The following is a 16,275-nucleotide window of genomic DNA, read 5'->3' on the forward strand; positions in this document are numbered from 1 at the left end:
TTATTACCCAATAGTCTATATAAATTATAATTAGTCATTTTTGACTGTTTCTGGCCTTTTGTCCAATTTCGGCTGTAGGGGTGAAACAGTCAAAACTGTTTTCCCGGTCAGAGCGAACTGTTACCCGGCGCGAATTCGATGCGCAGAAATCCCCCCTCGAGAGCCCCGTTCAAGCGTTTCGGTGACCGCGACTCAGTGTTGAAGCAATGGCAACATTGCATGCAGCATTGATACTAATATGTATTTGGTAATAAAACAATTGTGTCATGGCTATTTGGGGAACAGTCAAAACTATCATCCCTCGGTAGGGGGAATCCCTGTGGAACTGTTTGCCCTTGGCCTAGCGGCCTTGGGCAAACAGTTCCCCAGGGCTTCCCCCTACCTCGGGATGATAGTTTTGACTGTTCCCCAAATAGCCATGAAACAATTGTATACTGTTACTGTTAGGGTTCTGTCACTGTTACAGTCACTGTTACTCAGGGCTTCCCCCTACCTCGGGATGATAGTTTTTGTCACTGTAACTGTCAGGGTGTGTCAGGATAACTATCACTGTTACTGTCAGGGTTACTGTCAGTATAACTGTCACTGTTACTGTCAGTGTGTGTCATGATAACTATCACTGTTACTGTCACTGTTACTGTCAGTATTAATGTCACTGTTACTGTCAGGTAGTGTCAGGATAACTATCACTGTTACTGTTAGGGTTCTGTCACTGTTACTGTCACTGTTAATGTCAGGGTGTGTCAGGATAACTATCACTGTTACTATCAGTGGTCTGTCACTGTTACTGTGAGGGTATGTCAGAATACCTATCACTGTTACTGTCAGTATTACTGTCACTGTAACAGTCAGTGTGTGTCAGGATAACTATCACTGTTACTATCACTGTTACTGTCAGGGTTACTGTCAGTATTACTGTCACTGTAACTGTCAGGGTGTGACAGGATAACTTTCACTGTTACTGTCAGTGTTCTGTCACTGTTACTGTGAGGGTATGTCAGAATACCTATCACTGTTACTATCAGGGTTACTGTCAAGGTAACTGCCAGGGTTACTGTCACTGTTACTTTCAGGGTATGTCAGTGTAACTATCATTGTTACCTGACTCGCTATATAAATGCATATTAATCAATTTACCAAACGAACTATAGCTAATGTTTGCTACCGTAAAACTGTTGACTGGTCATCGTAAAACTGTTGACTGGTCATCGTAAAACTGTTGACTGGTCACGTGAAACTGTTGACTGGTCACGTGTTAGGTAATCGAACGCACCTATAATTACAAGCACCCCGATGATCATGTGTTTTCGGTACTGGATTGTTGACGGTCGTATGTCGGTAGATCTAAACATCACATTTGACATGGAACTTTTTGTTTTTCATTGGTCAAGTAACAAAACAGTTATTTCATGCCTGCGGCCTCGGGAAACAGTTCATCTGGTGGGTCCCAACTCCTCGGGAAAATAGTTTTGACTGTCGACTGATAAGGCATGATACAACTGTATACTGTTACTGTCAGGGTTACTGCCAGGGTTACTGTCAGGGTTACTGCCAGGGTTACTGTCACTGTTACTGTCAGGGTTACTGTCAGGGTTACTGTCAGGGTTACTGTCAGGGTTACTGTCAGGGTTACTGTCAGGGTTACTGTCAGGGTTACTGTCAGGGTTACTGTCAGGGTTACTGTCAGGGTTACTGTCAGGGTTACTGTCAGGGTTACTGTCAGGGTTACTGTCAGGGTTACTGTCAGGGTTACTGTCAGGGTTACTGTCAGGGTTACTGTCAGGGTTACTGTCAGGGTTACTGTCAGGGTTACTGTCAGGGTTACTGTCAGGGTTACTGTCAGGGTTACTGCCAGGGTTACTGTCAGGGTTACTGTCAGGGTTACTGCCAGGGTTACTGTCAGGGTTACTGCCAGGGTTACTGCCAGGGTTACTGTCAGGGTTACTGCCAGGGTTACTGTCAGGGTTACTGCCAGGGTTACTGCCAGGGTTACTGTCAGGGTTACTGCCAGGGTTACTGTCAGGGTTACTGCCAGGGTTACTGCCAGGGTTACTGTCAGGGTTACTGCCAGGGTTACTGTCAGGGTTACTGCCAGGGTTACTGCCAGGGTTACTGTCAGGGTTACTGCCAGGGTTACTGTCAGGGTTACTGCCAGGGTTACTGCCAGGGTTACTGTCAGGGTTACTGCCAGGGTTACTGTCAGGGTTACTGCCAGGGTTACTGCCAGGGTTACTGTCAGGGTTACTGCCAGGGTTACTGTCAGGGTTACTGCCAGGGTTACTGCCAGGGTTACTGTCAGGGTTACTGCCAGGGTTACTGTCAGGGTTACTGCCAGGGTTACTGCCAGGGTTACTGTCAGGGTTACTGCCAGGGTTACTGTCAGGGTTACTGCCAGGGTTACTGCCAGGGTTACTGTCAGGGTTACTGCCAGGGTTACTGTCAGGGTTACTGCCAGGGTTACTGTCACGGAAATCGTGATATATAAATATATTCGTTTGTTTTGATCCAGTTCTTAAATTGGATCAAACTTCCTGTGTTGCACTTAAACATTATATAAAGTATGTGTTGATATATTTTGTTGAAATACACTAAAAATCGCGTTAAAAAGAATCATCATAGTCTGTTCTAGAACACAGAAGACGTTTTAAACACACTAGTAACCAACAAATCGCTAAACCTCCGAGTCTGTGTACTATTTATAAGTAAGAGTAATCTCTGTTGCTTGAAATATCGGTGTTGTGAGTCGAGGGATGTGTCAATACCTGATTTACCATTGCCATCGAGAACCTTGTTACGGTGACCTTTGCATTGCTAACTGTTTGTAGCGCCCTGCTTTACGTTGCCGTGAATCTACCTTTAGCTTACTACAGTGTATCTTTGAATGCTGTCCTGGGAAATCAAACGAAATGTTCCCAAAACTACCACGATTTGTATGTCTTCTGATGTCACGTGTTACAAAGATTTAGATTAGGCCAATACTACTACCGACTCTAACATGGGCTGTGTTGTAACATCAATTTTCATTGGTTACTATAGTCATGTAGTATCGAGAAATTCATTACTCTTTTATTTTTAAATATTGCATGGTTGAAGCCTAACTTATTTGATAAGCATATATATGCGGCAGTAAAATCTACCTCTAGGAACTATCAAACCAGCATTGCCTTCCGTCCATACACACGTAATATCGATTCGTTTTTCCTAAACGTGTTGAAGGTGGTTTAAAGCTTCATAATGGTTATTTCTACTGTACAGATTTCGTTTTCGTTGATATAGTGGCAAACGATATTTCATGTCTATTGCGATGTTAATATCTTATCGCATCATACAGATTGAAATCGGCATCATCCAACAAAACCGTGACGTCAGTAAATGGTTTCAATAAGCGACAATAACGCATGTTTATTTTATATTTAGTATACAAGTATGGTGTTTCAAGCATTGGACAAGCTTTGGAATGATACATAATGTAACTGTACATATAATACAACAAATCAATATTTCTGACGGAATCAATTACAGCAGAAAACTGCATTAATCATTAGATAGATTAGATTAATGTCATTTATGTAAATAATAAAAAAAAAAAAATCGGGAACACTCGTGTAGATAACTATGTATGTAGTGTAAAAGCCAGGTTGCGGAAATTTTCAGGATTCAATGACTGCAGATGGAGCATACAGTCGTATTAAATAACAATGTTCCATGCTCCAGTGAAGACTTATATAGACAGATACATGAATGGGTAAGAAAACTTCATTAGATATTAAAACAAGAGACCCATCAGGCCTGTTCTACTCACCTGTTATCAAATGCTGAAGGTAAAAACATCTCACATCAGTGACCTTCATACAGGTCAAGGTCAAACCCATTCAAACAAACTTGATAGAAAGCTTGCAAACTAACATCATACAGGCTAAATATAAAAAAAAATCAGGTTTTACTAATCCATGATGGAAGACTATAGCGTATAACAGGTTATTTATGCAGACTTGAATTCTCGAGATTTTGACCCAAAATTAGAATATAAAATGTACACGGACTATAATTTCGCATTCTAAACATTGGAAACAAATATTTTTGCTTTAATAGCGGTTAGTCTGGTGTGTTTGTAGGCACCTCCGGTTAGTCTGGTGTGTCTGTATGTACCTCTGGTTAGTCTGGTGTGTCGGTATGTACATCCGGTTAGTCTTGTGTGTCTGTATGTACCTCTGGTAAGTCTGGTGTGTCTGTATGTACCTCTGGTTAGCCTGGTGTGTTTGTTGGCACCTCCGGTTAGTCTAGTTGGTCTGTATGTACCTCTGGTTAGTCTGGTGTGTCTGTGTGTACCTCTGGTCAGTCTGGTGTGTCTATGTGTACCTCTGGTTAGTCTGGTGTGTCTGTATGTACCTATGGTAAGTCTGGTGTGTCTGTATGTACCTCTGGTAAGTCTGGTGTGTCTGTATGTACCTCTGGTAAGTCTGGTGTATCTGTATGTACCTCTGGTTAGTCTGGTTTGTTTGTAGGCACCTCCGGTTAGTCTGGTGTGTCTGTATGTACCTCTGGTAAGTCTGGTGTGTCTGTATGTACCTCTGGTTAGTCTGGTGTGTCTGTATGTACCTCCCGGTTAGTCTGGTGTATCTCTATGTACCTCTGGTTAGTCTAATTCGTCTGTATCTACCTGTGGTTAGTCTGATATGCCTGTATGTACCTCTGGTTAGTCTGGTTAGTCTGTGTGTACCTCTGGTTAGTCTGGTTTGTCTGTATGTACCTTTGGTTAGTCTGGTTGGTCTGTATGTACCTCTGGTTAGTTTGGTGTGTCTGTATGTACCTCTGGTAAGTCTGGTGTGTTTGTATGTATCCCTGGTTAGTCTGGTGTGTCTGTATATACCTCCGGTTAGTCTGGTTGATCTGTATATACCTCTGGTTAATCTGGTTAGTTTGTATGTACCTCTGGTTAGTCTGGTGTGTTTGTATGTATCTCTGGTTAGTCTGGTGTGTTTGTATGTACCTCTGGTTAGTTTGGTGTGTCTGTATGTACCTCTGGTTAGTCTGGTTTGTCTGTATGTACCTTTGGTTAGTCTGGTGTGTCTGTATGTACCTGTTGTGAGTCTGGTGTGTCTGTTTGTACCTCTGGTTAGTCTGGTGTGTCTGTATATACCTCCGGTTAGTCTGGTTGGTCTGTATATACCTCTGGTTAGTCTGGTTAGTTTGTATGTACCTCTGGTTAGTCTGGTTAGTCTGTATGTACCTCTGGTTAGTCTGGTGTGTTTGTATGTACCTCCGGTAAGTCCGGTGTGTCTGTATGTACCTTTGGTTAGTCTGGTGTGTCTGTATGTACCTCTGGTTAGTCTGGTGTGTCTGTATGTACCTCTGGTTAGTCTGGTGTGTCTGTATATACCTCCGGTTAGTCTGGTTGGTCTGTATATACCTCTGGTTAGTCTGGTTAGTTTGTATGTACCTCTGGTTAGTCTGGTGTGTTTGTATTTACCTCCGGTAAGTCCGGTGTGTCTGTATGTCCCTTTGGTTAGTCTGGTGTGTCTGTATGTACCTGTTGTTAGTCTGGTGTGTCTGTTTGTACCTCTGGTTAGTCTGGTGTGTCTGTATGTACCTTTGGTTAGTCTGGTGTGTCTGTGTGTACCTCTGGTAGGTTTGATGTGTCTGTATGTACCTCAGGTTAGTCTGCTGTGTCTATATGCACCTCCAGTTAGTCTGGTGTGTCTGTTTGTACCTCTAGTTAGTCTGGTGTGTCTGTATGTACCTCCGGTTAGTCTGGTGTGTCTGTATGTACCTTTGGTTAGTCTGGTGTGTCTGTATGTACCTCTGGTTGGTGTGATGTGTCTGTATGTACCTCAGGTTAGTCTGGTGTGTCTATATGCACCTCCAGTTAGTCTGGTGTGTCTGTTTGTACCTCTAGTTAGTCTGGTGTGTCTGTATGTACCTCCGGTTAGTATGGTGTGTCTGTAAGTACCTCTGATTAGTCTGGTGCGTCTGTATGTACCTATGGTTAGTCTGGTGTGTATGTATGTACCTCTGGCTAGTCTGGTGTGTCTGTATGTACCTCCGGTTAGTCTGGTGTGTCTGTGTGCACCTCTGGTTAGTCTATTATGTCTGTATGTACCTCTGAGTAGTCTGGTGTGTTTGAAGGCGACCCCGGCTAGTCTGGTTTTTGTGAAAGCACCTCCATTTCACACCGGGCACCGTGACCGATATGGTACGGATAGCATCAGCATTTTCCTTTGAAAAAGTCCGTTTATACATGTTTTAAGACTGCGTTTTTACCAAGTAGGAAATATTACGATTAGACAAATATTCAATTATCACAATACCAAAGTATTGAAAATTATACCAAAAGGATGACCACACAGTGCCACACTTAATCTAACGAGTTATATGAATATATTTGATATGGAAAAAGTGTAGTTTTGGATACTCCAACCACATTAAATGAACCAAAGGACAAAATGGTTCCACATTAGACGTAGATGAAGTTTTATTTCATTAAAAATTGAAAGGTACATTTACTTAGTCTTGTATGTGCCCAGGCACCTCTGGGTATTCTCTGACATCTTAGGTTAGTGTGGCGTGACTTTTGACTCTTCCTGTTAGTGAGGCGTGTCTTTTGACGCTTCCTGTTAGTGTGGCGTGTCTTTTGACGCTTCATGTTAGTGTGGCGTGTCTTTTGACGATTCCTGTTAGTGTGGCGTATCTTTTGACTCTTCATCTTAGTCCGGCGTGTCCTTTGACGCTTCATGTTAGTGTGGCGTGTCTTTTGACGCTTCATGTTAGTGTGGCGTGTTTATTGACGCTTCCTGTTAGTGAGGAGTGTCTTTTGACGTTTCCTGTTAGTGTGGCGTGTCTTTTGACGCTTCCTGTTAGTGTGGCGTGTCTTTTGACGCTTCCTGTTAGTGTCGCGTGTCTTTTGACGCTTCATGTTAGTGTGGCGTGGCTTTTGACGCTTCCTGTTAGTGAGGCGTATCTTCTGACGCTTCATGTTAGTGTGGCGTGTCTTTTGACGCTTCATGTTAGTGTGGCGTGTCTTTTGGCGCTTCCTGTTAGTGTGGCGTATCTTTTGACGCTTCATGATAGTGTGGCGTATCTTTTGACGCTTCCTGTCAGTGAGGCGTGTCTTTTTACGCTTCCTGTTAGTGTGGCGTGTCTTTTGACGCTTCTTGTTAGTGTGGCGTGTCTTTTGACGCTTCATGTTAGTGTGACGTGTCTTTTGACGCTTCCTGTTAGTGAGGCGTATCTTTTGACGCTTCATGTTAGTGTGACGTGTCTTTTGACGCTTCATGTTAGTGTGGCGTGTCTTTTGACGCTTCCTGTTAGTGAGGCGCGTCTATTGACGCTTCATGTTAGTGTGGCGTGTCTTTTGACGCTTCCTGTTAGTGAGGCGTGTCTTTTGACGCTTCCTGTTAGTGTGGCGTGTCTTTTGACGCTTCATGATAGTGAGGGGTGTTCTTAGGCAGGTCGAGTTACTAGTAGTCTGGTGTAAACCAATACACCCTTGGTTAACCTGGTGTCTTTTTAGATATATCTGGCCAGACCTTGCACAGTAATAATGTGACTAGATAGGATTTGTTACCAACCCGTCAAAAGCGACATTGTTTTGTGAGAAGAAACAGTTACAAGATGCCTAAATGTGGATCTTTGTCATAATTAGATCATATCTCCTATGAAGAGTGTGATACTATGGACGGAACTAGGAACGAGATATAACACAGAGTATTTAATTTATATAAAATACAATAACATATGACTCTGCTACATTAGCTCCGTTTTAGAAATATGTTACATAACCAGTGTCTTAAACGGAATCTCAAACTCCAGTTACCATTTCCTCTCTGCCTAAATGAACTAGGAACTAGACCTAGGTTTCGTACAGTAGCCGTTCTTGTAAAACTTTCATTTTCTTCCTCCCAAAATGCATCAGTTGTTATTACAAGTATCCCATCAAATAAAGCCTCAGTGTAAGTTCCGTCCAAGAATCCTCCTTTTAGAGAGGCCATTGTAGCAGTATTTTTCTGAAATGTTGTCCTGTTTGGACACAGTCGCTATATGACCTTTAGCTGTTTCCGAGGCGTAGATACTTGACAATCAAACGAACGTATATATCTTACTTACAGAACGTATATATCTTACTTACAGGACGTATATATCTTACTTACAGAACGTATATATCTTACTTACAGGACGTATATATCTTACTTACAGGACGTATATATCTTACTTACATGACGTATATATCTTACTTACAGAAAGTATATATCTTACTTACAGGACGTATATATCTTACTTACAGGACGTATATATCTTAATTACAGGACGTATATATATTACTTACAGAACGTATATATCTTACTTACAGGACGTATATATCTTACTTACATGACGTATATATCTTACTTACAGAAAGTATATATCTTACTTACAGAACGTATATATCTTACTTACAGAACGTATATATCTTACTTACAAACAGGACGTATATAGCTTACTTACAGGACGTATATATCTTACTTACAGGACGAATATATCTTACTTACAGAACGTATATATCTCACTTACAGAACGTATATATCTTACTTACAGGACGTATATATCTTACTTACAGGACATATATATCTTACTTACAGAACGTATCTATCTTACTTACAGAACGTGTATATTTCTTACTTACAGAACGTATATATCTTACTTACAGAACGTATATATCTTCCTTACAGGACGTATATATCTTACTTACAGGACGTATATATCTTACTTACAGAACGTATATATCTAACTTACAGAACGTATATATCGTACTTACAGGATGTATATATATCTTACTTACAGGACGTATATATCTTACTTACAGGACGGGTCAAGGAAGTATATATCTTACTTACAGAACGTATATATCTTCCTTACAGGACTTATATATCTTACTTACAGGACGTATATATATTAATTAAAGGACGGGTCAAGGAAGTATATATCTTACTAACAGAACGTATATATCTTACTTACAGAGCGTATATATCTTACTTACAGAACGTAAATATCCTACTTACAGGACGTATATATCTTAATTACAGGACGGGTCAAGGAAGTATATATCTTACTTACATGACGTATATATCTTACTTACAGGACGGGTCAAGGAAGTATATATCTTACTTACATAACGTGTATATCTTACTTACAGGATGGATCAAGGAAGTATATATCTTACTTATATGACGTATATATCTTACTAACAGAACGTGTATATCTTACTTACAGAACGTATATATCTTACTTACAGGACGGGTCAAGGAAGTATATATCTTACTTACATAACGTATATATCTTACTTACAGGATGGATCAAGGAAGTATATATCTTACTTACATGACGTATATATCTTACTAACAGAACGTATAGATCTTACTTACAGAGCGTATATATCTTACTTACAGAACGTATATATCTTACTTACAGATCTTCCTTACAGAACGTATATATCTTACTTACAGGATGGCTCAAGGAAGTATATATCTTACTAACAGAACTTATATATCTTACTTATAGGACGTATATATCTTACTTACATAACGTATATATCTTACTTACAGGACGGGTCAAGGAAGTATATATCTTACTTACATGACGTATATATCTTACTAACAGAACGTATAGATCTTACTTACAGAGCGTATATATCTTACTTACAGAACGTATATATCTTACTTACAGATCTTCCTTACAGAACGTATATATCTTACTTACAGGATGGCTCAAGGAAGTATATATCTTACTAACAGAACTTATATATCTTACTTATAGGACGTATATATCTTACTTACATAACGTATATATCTTACTTACAGGACGGGTCAAGGAAGTATATATCTTACTTACATGACGTATATATCTTACTAACAGAACGTATAGATCTTACTTACAGAGCGTATATATCTTACTTACAGAACGTATATATCTTACTTACAGATCTTACTTACAGAACGTATATATCTTACTTACAGGACGGGTCAAGGAAGTATATATCTTACTTACAGAACGTATATATCTTACTTACAGGACGTATATATCTTACTTACAGGACGTATATATCTTACTTACAGGACGTATATATCTTACTTACAGGACGTATATATCTTACTTACAGGACGTATATATCTTACTTACAGGACGTATATATCTTACTTACAGGACGTATATATCTTACTTACAGGACGTATATATCTTACTTACAGGACGTATATATCTTACTTACAGGACGTATATATCTTACTTACAGGACGTATATATCTTACTTACAGGACGTATATATCTTACTTACAGGACGTATATATCTTACTTACAGGACGTATATATCTTACTTACAGGACGTATATATCTTACTTACAGGACGTATATATCTTACTTACAGGACGTATATATCTTACTTACAGGACGTATATATCTTACTTACAGGACGTATATATCTTACTTACAGGACGTATATATCTTACTTACAGGACGTATATATCTTACTTACAGGACGTATATATCTTACTTACAGGACGTATATATCTTACTTACAGGACGTATATATCTTACTTACAGGACGTATATATCTTACTTACAGGACGTATATATCTTACTTACAGGACGTATATATCTTACTTACAGGACGTATATATCTTACTTACAGGACGTATATATCTTACTTACAGGACGTATATATCTTACTTACAGGACGTATATATCTTACTTACAGGACGTATATATCTTACTTACAGGACGTATATATCTTACTTACAGGACGTATATATCTTACTTACAGGACGTATATATCTTACTTACAGGACGTATATATCTTACTTACAGGACGTATATATCTTACTTACAGGACGTATATATCTTACTTACAGGACGTATATATCTTACTTACAGGACGTATATATCTTACTTACAGGACGTATATATCTTACTTACAGGACGTATATATCTTACTTACAGGACGTATATATCTTACTTACAGGACGTATATATCTTACTTACAGGACGTATATATCTTACTTACAGGACGTATATATCTTACTTACAGGACGTATATATCTTACTTACAGGACGTATATATCTTACTTACAGGACGTATATATCTTACTTACAGGACGTATATATCTTACTTACAGGACGTATATATCTTACTTACAGGACGTATATATCTTACTTACAGGACGTATATATCTTACTTACAGGACGTATATATCTTACTTACAGGACGTATATATCTTACTTACAGGACGTATATATCTTACTTACAGGACGTATATATCTTACTTACAGGACGTATATATCTTACTTACAGGACGTATATATCTTACTTACAGGACGTATATATCTTACTTACAGGACGTATATATCTTACTTACAGGACGTATATATCTTACTTACAGGACGTATATATCTTACTTACAGGACGTATATATCTTACTTACAGGACGTATATATCTTACTTACAGGACGTATATATCTTACTTACAGGACGTATATATCTTACTTACAGGACGTATATATCTTACTTACAGGACGTATATATCTTACTTACAGGACGTATATATCTTACTTACAGGACGTATATATCTTACTTACAGGACGTATATATCTTACTTACAGGACGTATATATCTTACTTACAGGACGTATATATCTTACTTACAGGACGTATATATCTTACTTACAGGACGTATATATCTTACTTACAGGACGTATATATCTTACTTACAGGACGTATATATCTTACTTACAGGACGTATATATCTTACTTACAGGACGTATATATCTTACTTACAGGACGTATATATCTTACTTACAGGACGTATATATCTTACTTACAGGACGTATATATCTTACTTACAGGACGTATATATCTTACTTACAGGACGTATATATCTTACTTACAGGACGTATATATCTTACTTACAGGACGTATATATCTTACTTACAGGACGTATATATCTTACTTACAGGACGTATATATCTTACTTACAGGACGTATATATCTTACTTACAGGACGTATATATCTTACTTACAGGACGTATATATCTTACTTACAGGACGTATATATCTTACTTACAGGACGTATATATCTTACTTACAGGACGTATATATCTTACTTACAGGACGTATATATCTTACTTACAGGACGTATATATCTTACTTACAGGACGTATATATCTTACTTACAGGACGTATATATCTTACTTACAGGACGTATATATCTTACTTACAGGACGTATATATCTTACTTACAGGACGTATATATCTTACTTACAGGACGTATATATCTTACTTACAGGACGTATATATCTTACTTACAGGACGTATATATCTTACTTACAGGACGTATATATCTTACTTACAGGACGTATATATCTTACTTACAGGACGTATATATCTTACTTACAGGACGTATATATCTTACTTACAGGACGTATATATCTTACTTACAGGACGTATATATCTTACTTACAGGACGTATATATCTTACTTACAGGACGTATATATCTTACTTACAGGACGTATATATCTTACTTACAGGACGTATATATCTTACTTACAGGACGTATATATCTTACTTACAGGACGTATATATCTTACTTACAGGACGTATATATCTTACTTACAGGACGTATATATCTTACTTACAGGACGTATATATCTTACTTACAGGACGTATATATCTTACTTACAGGACGTATATATCTTACTTACAGGACGTATATATCTTACTTACAGGACGTATATATCTTACTTACAGGACGTATATATCTTACTTACAGGACGTATATATCTTACTTACAGGACGTATATATCTTACTTACAGGACGTATATATCTTACTTACAGGACGTATATATCTTACTTACAGGACGTATATATCTTACTTACAGGACGTATATATCTTACTTACAGGACGTATATATCTTACTTACAGGACGTATATATCTTACTTACAGGACGTATATATCTTACTTACAGGACGTATATATCTTACTTACAGGACGTATATATCTTACTTACAGGACGTATATATCTTACTTACAGGACGTATATATCTTACTTACAGGACGTATATATCTTACTTACAGGACGTATATATCTTACTTACAGGACGTATATATCTTACTTACAGGACGTATATATCTTACTTACAGGACGTATATATCTTACTTACAGGACGTATATATCTTACTTACAGGACGTATATATCTTACTTACAGGACGTATATATCTTACTTACAGGACGTATATATCTTACTTACAGGACGTATATATCTTACTTACAGGACGTATATATCTTACTTACAGGACGTATATATCTTACTTACAGGACGTATATATCTTACTTACAGGACGTATATATCTTACTTACAGGACGTATATATCTTACTTACAGGACGTATATATCTTACTTACAGGACGTATATATCTTACTTACAGGACGTATATATCTTACTTACAGGACGTATATATCTTACTTACAGGACGTATATATCTTACTTACAGGACGTATATATCTTACTTACAGGACGTATATATCTTACTTACAGGACGTATATATCTTACTTACAGGACGTATATATCTTACTTACAGGACGTATATATCTTACTTACAGGACGTATATATCTTACTTACAGGACGTATATATCTTACTTACAGGACGTATATATCTTACTTACAGGACGTATATATCTTACTTACAGGACGTATATATCTTACTTACAGGACGTATATATCTTACTTACAGGACGTATATATCTTACTTACAGGACGTATATATCTTACTTACAGGACGTATATATCTTACTTACAGGACGTATATATCTTACTTACAGGACGTATATATCTTACTTACAGGACGTATATATCTTACTTACAGGACGTATATATCTTACTTACAGGACGTATATATCTTACTTACAGGACGTATATATCTTACTTACAGGACGTATATATCTTACTTACAGGACGTATATATCTTACTTACAGGACGTATATATCTTACTTACAGGACGTATATATCTTACTTACAGGACGTATATATCTTACTTACAGGACGTATATATCTTACTTACAGGACGTATATATCTTACTTACAGGACGTATATATCTTACTTACAGGACGTATATATCTTACTTACAGGACGTATATATCTTACTTACAGGACGTATATATCTTACTTACAGGACGTATATATCTTACTTACAGGACGTATATATCTTACTTACAGGACGTATATATCTTACTTACAGGACGTATATATCTTACTTACAGGACGTATATATCTTACTTACAGGACGTATATATCTTACTTACAGGACGTATATATCTTACTTACAGGACGTATATATCTTACTTACAGGACGTATATATCTTACTTACAGGACGTATATATCTTACTTACAGGACGTATATATCTTACTTACAGGACGTATATATCTTACTTACAGGACGTATATATCTTACTTACAGGACGTATATATCTTACTTACAGGACGTATATATCTTACTTACAGGACGTATATATCTTACTTACAGGACGTATATATCTTACTTACAGGACGTATATATCTTACTTACAGGACGTATATATCTTACTTACAGGACGTATATATCTTACTTACAGGACGTATATATCTTACTTACAGGACGTATATATCTTACTTACAGGACGTATATATCTTACTTACAGGACGTATATATCTTACTTACAGGACGTATATATCTTACTTACAGGACGTATATATCTTACTTACAGGACGTATATATCTTACTTACAGGACGTATATATCTTACTTACAGGACGTATATATCTTACTTACAGGACGTATATATCTTACTTACAGGACGTATATATCTTACTTACAGGACGTATATATCTTACTTACAGGACGTATATATCTTACTTACAGGACGTATATATCTTACTTACAGGACGTATATATCTTACTTACAGGACGTATATATCTTACTTACAGGACGTATATATCTTACTTACAGGACGTATATATCTTACTTACAGGACGTATATATCTTACTTACAGGACGTATATATCTTACTTACAGGACGTATATATCTTACTTACAGGACGTATATATCTTACTTACAGGACGTATATATCTTACTTACAGGACGTATATATCTTACTTACAGGACGTATATATCTTACTTACAGGACGTATATATCTTACTTACAGGACGTATATATCTTACTTACAGGACGTATATATCTTACTTACAGGACGTATATATCTTACTTACAGGACGTATATATCTTACTTACAGGACGTATATATCTTACTTACAGGACGTATATATCTTACTTACAGGACGTATATATCTTACTTACAGGACGTATATATCTTACTTACAGGACGTATATATCTTACTTACAGGACGTATATATCTTACTTACAGGACGTATATATCTTACTTACAGGACGTATATATCTTACTTACAGGACGTATATATCTTACTTACAGGACGTATATATCTTACTTACAGAACGTATATATCTTACTTACAGAACGTATATATCTTACTTACAGGACGTATATATCTTACTGACAGAACGTATATATCTTACTTACAGGACGTATATATCTTACTTACAGGACGTATATATCTTTGTCAACGACAGTAAAAAGTAAGAATTATATTCAATTAATTCGATATAAATTGACGTGTCAGTTATCTAGGACACCAGACGAACGGCGGGTGGACCAAAAGAGGTTTGGGAGATTCTCTGTGTACTGTATAATTGTTAATATTTATGAGGGTTTGAGTTTCTCTTATTTCGCAAATGTATAAAAATTCGAGGAATTTGGTACCTCCTGAATATTTCTTAAACGTGGCCAAAACAACTAGCTTTTACACCTCCTTTAATGCCAGTTGAGTTGCTATTACTATTACAAAGGCAAATAATTTCGGGACAAAAAATCGTCAAAATTTACTCTCGAGAATGACCAACTATACAGTATAGAATGCTACAATGTACCACATATAGTGCAGTATAAACACTGAACGTTTACGTACTGGACGAGTTAGTGTAGAGAGAACTCGCCTTTAGTCAGTGGCTCTCGTGAAGGACGATCGATGAATCATTTGTCATTGACAGCTGTCACTGTGAACAGCAGTTTGTCATACTATAACACTATCCATCAAAATTTACTGGAATAGGGCCCCCAATGACGTCAACGACCCTTGATTATTTGTCACAAGTTGAATGCGTGCGCGGTTTGATGCGAATGATAATAT

At 37.3% G+C, this 16,275-nt stretch overlaps 2 protein-coding genes across 2 annotated transcripts in view; both read right to left on the reverse strand.

Annotated features, from left to right (window-relative positions):
- LOC110447066 (circumsporozoite protein-like) overlaps positions 1-6,763 on the reverse strand; it is a 9,833-nt gene extending 3,070 nt beyond the window's left edge. The window contains exons 1-3 of the mRNA XM_021492529.1: positions 6,547-6,763; positions 3,803-3,815; positions 1,498-2,460 (exon numbers count right to left, since the gene is read on the reverse strand). Of these exons, the coding sequence (XP_021348204.1) occupies positions 1,498-2,460; positions 3,803-3,815; positions 6,547-6,763 (1,193 nt within the window). The remainder of the gene's footprint in view (positions 1-1,497; positions 2,461-3,802; positions 3,816-6,546) is intronic.
- A 15-nt stretch (positions 6,764-6,778) lies between these two features.
- LOC110447137 (serine/threonine-protein kinase fray2-like) lies at positions 6,779-7,273 on the reverse strand. Its single transcript, XM_021492651.1, has one exon. The coding sequence runs from the start codon at positions 7,271-7,273 to the stop codon at positions 6,779-6,781; it is 495 nt and encodes a 164-aa protein (XP_021348326.1).
- Positions 7,274-16,275: the final 9,002 nt, after the last annotated feature.

This window comes from Mizuhopecten yessoensis, unplaced genomic scaffold (genome assembly GCF_002113885.1).
Source record: "Mizuhopecten yessoensis strain PY_sf001 unplaced genomic scaffold, ASM211388v2 scaffold39, whole genome shotgun sequence".
In the NCBI taxonomy this organism is placed as follows: Eukaryota; Metazoa; Mollusca; class Bivalvia; order Pectinida; family Pectinidae; genus Mizuhopecten; species Mizuhopecten yessoensis.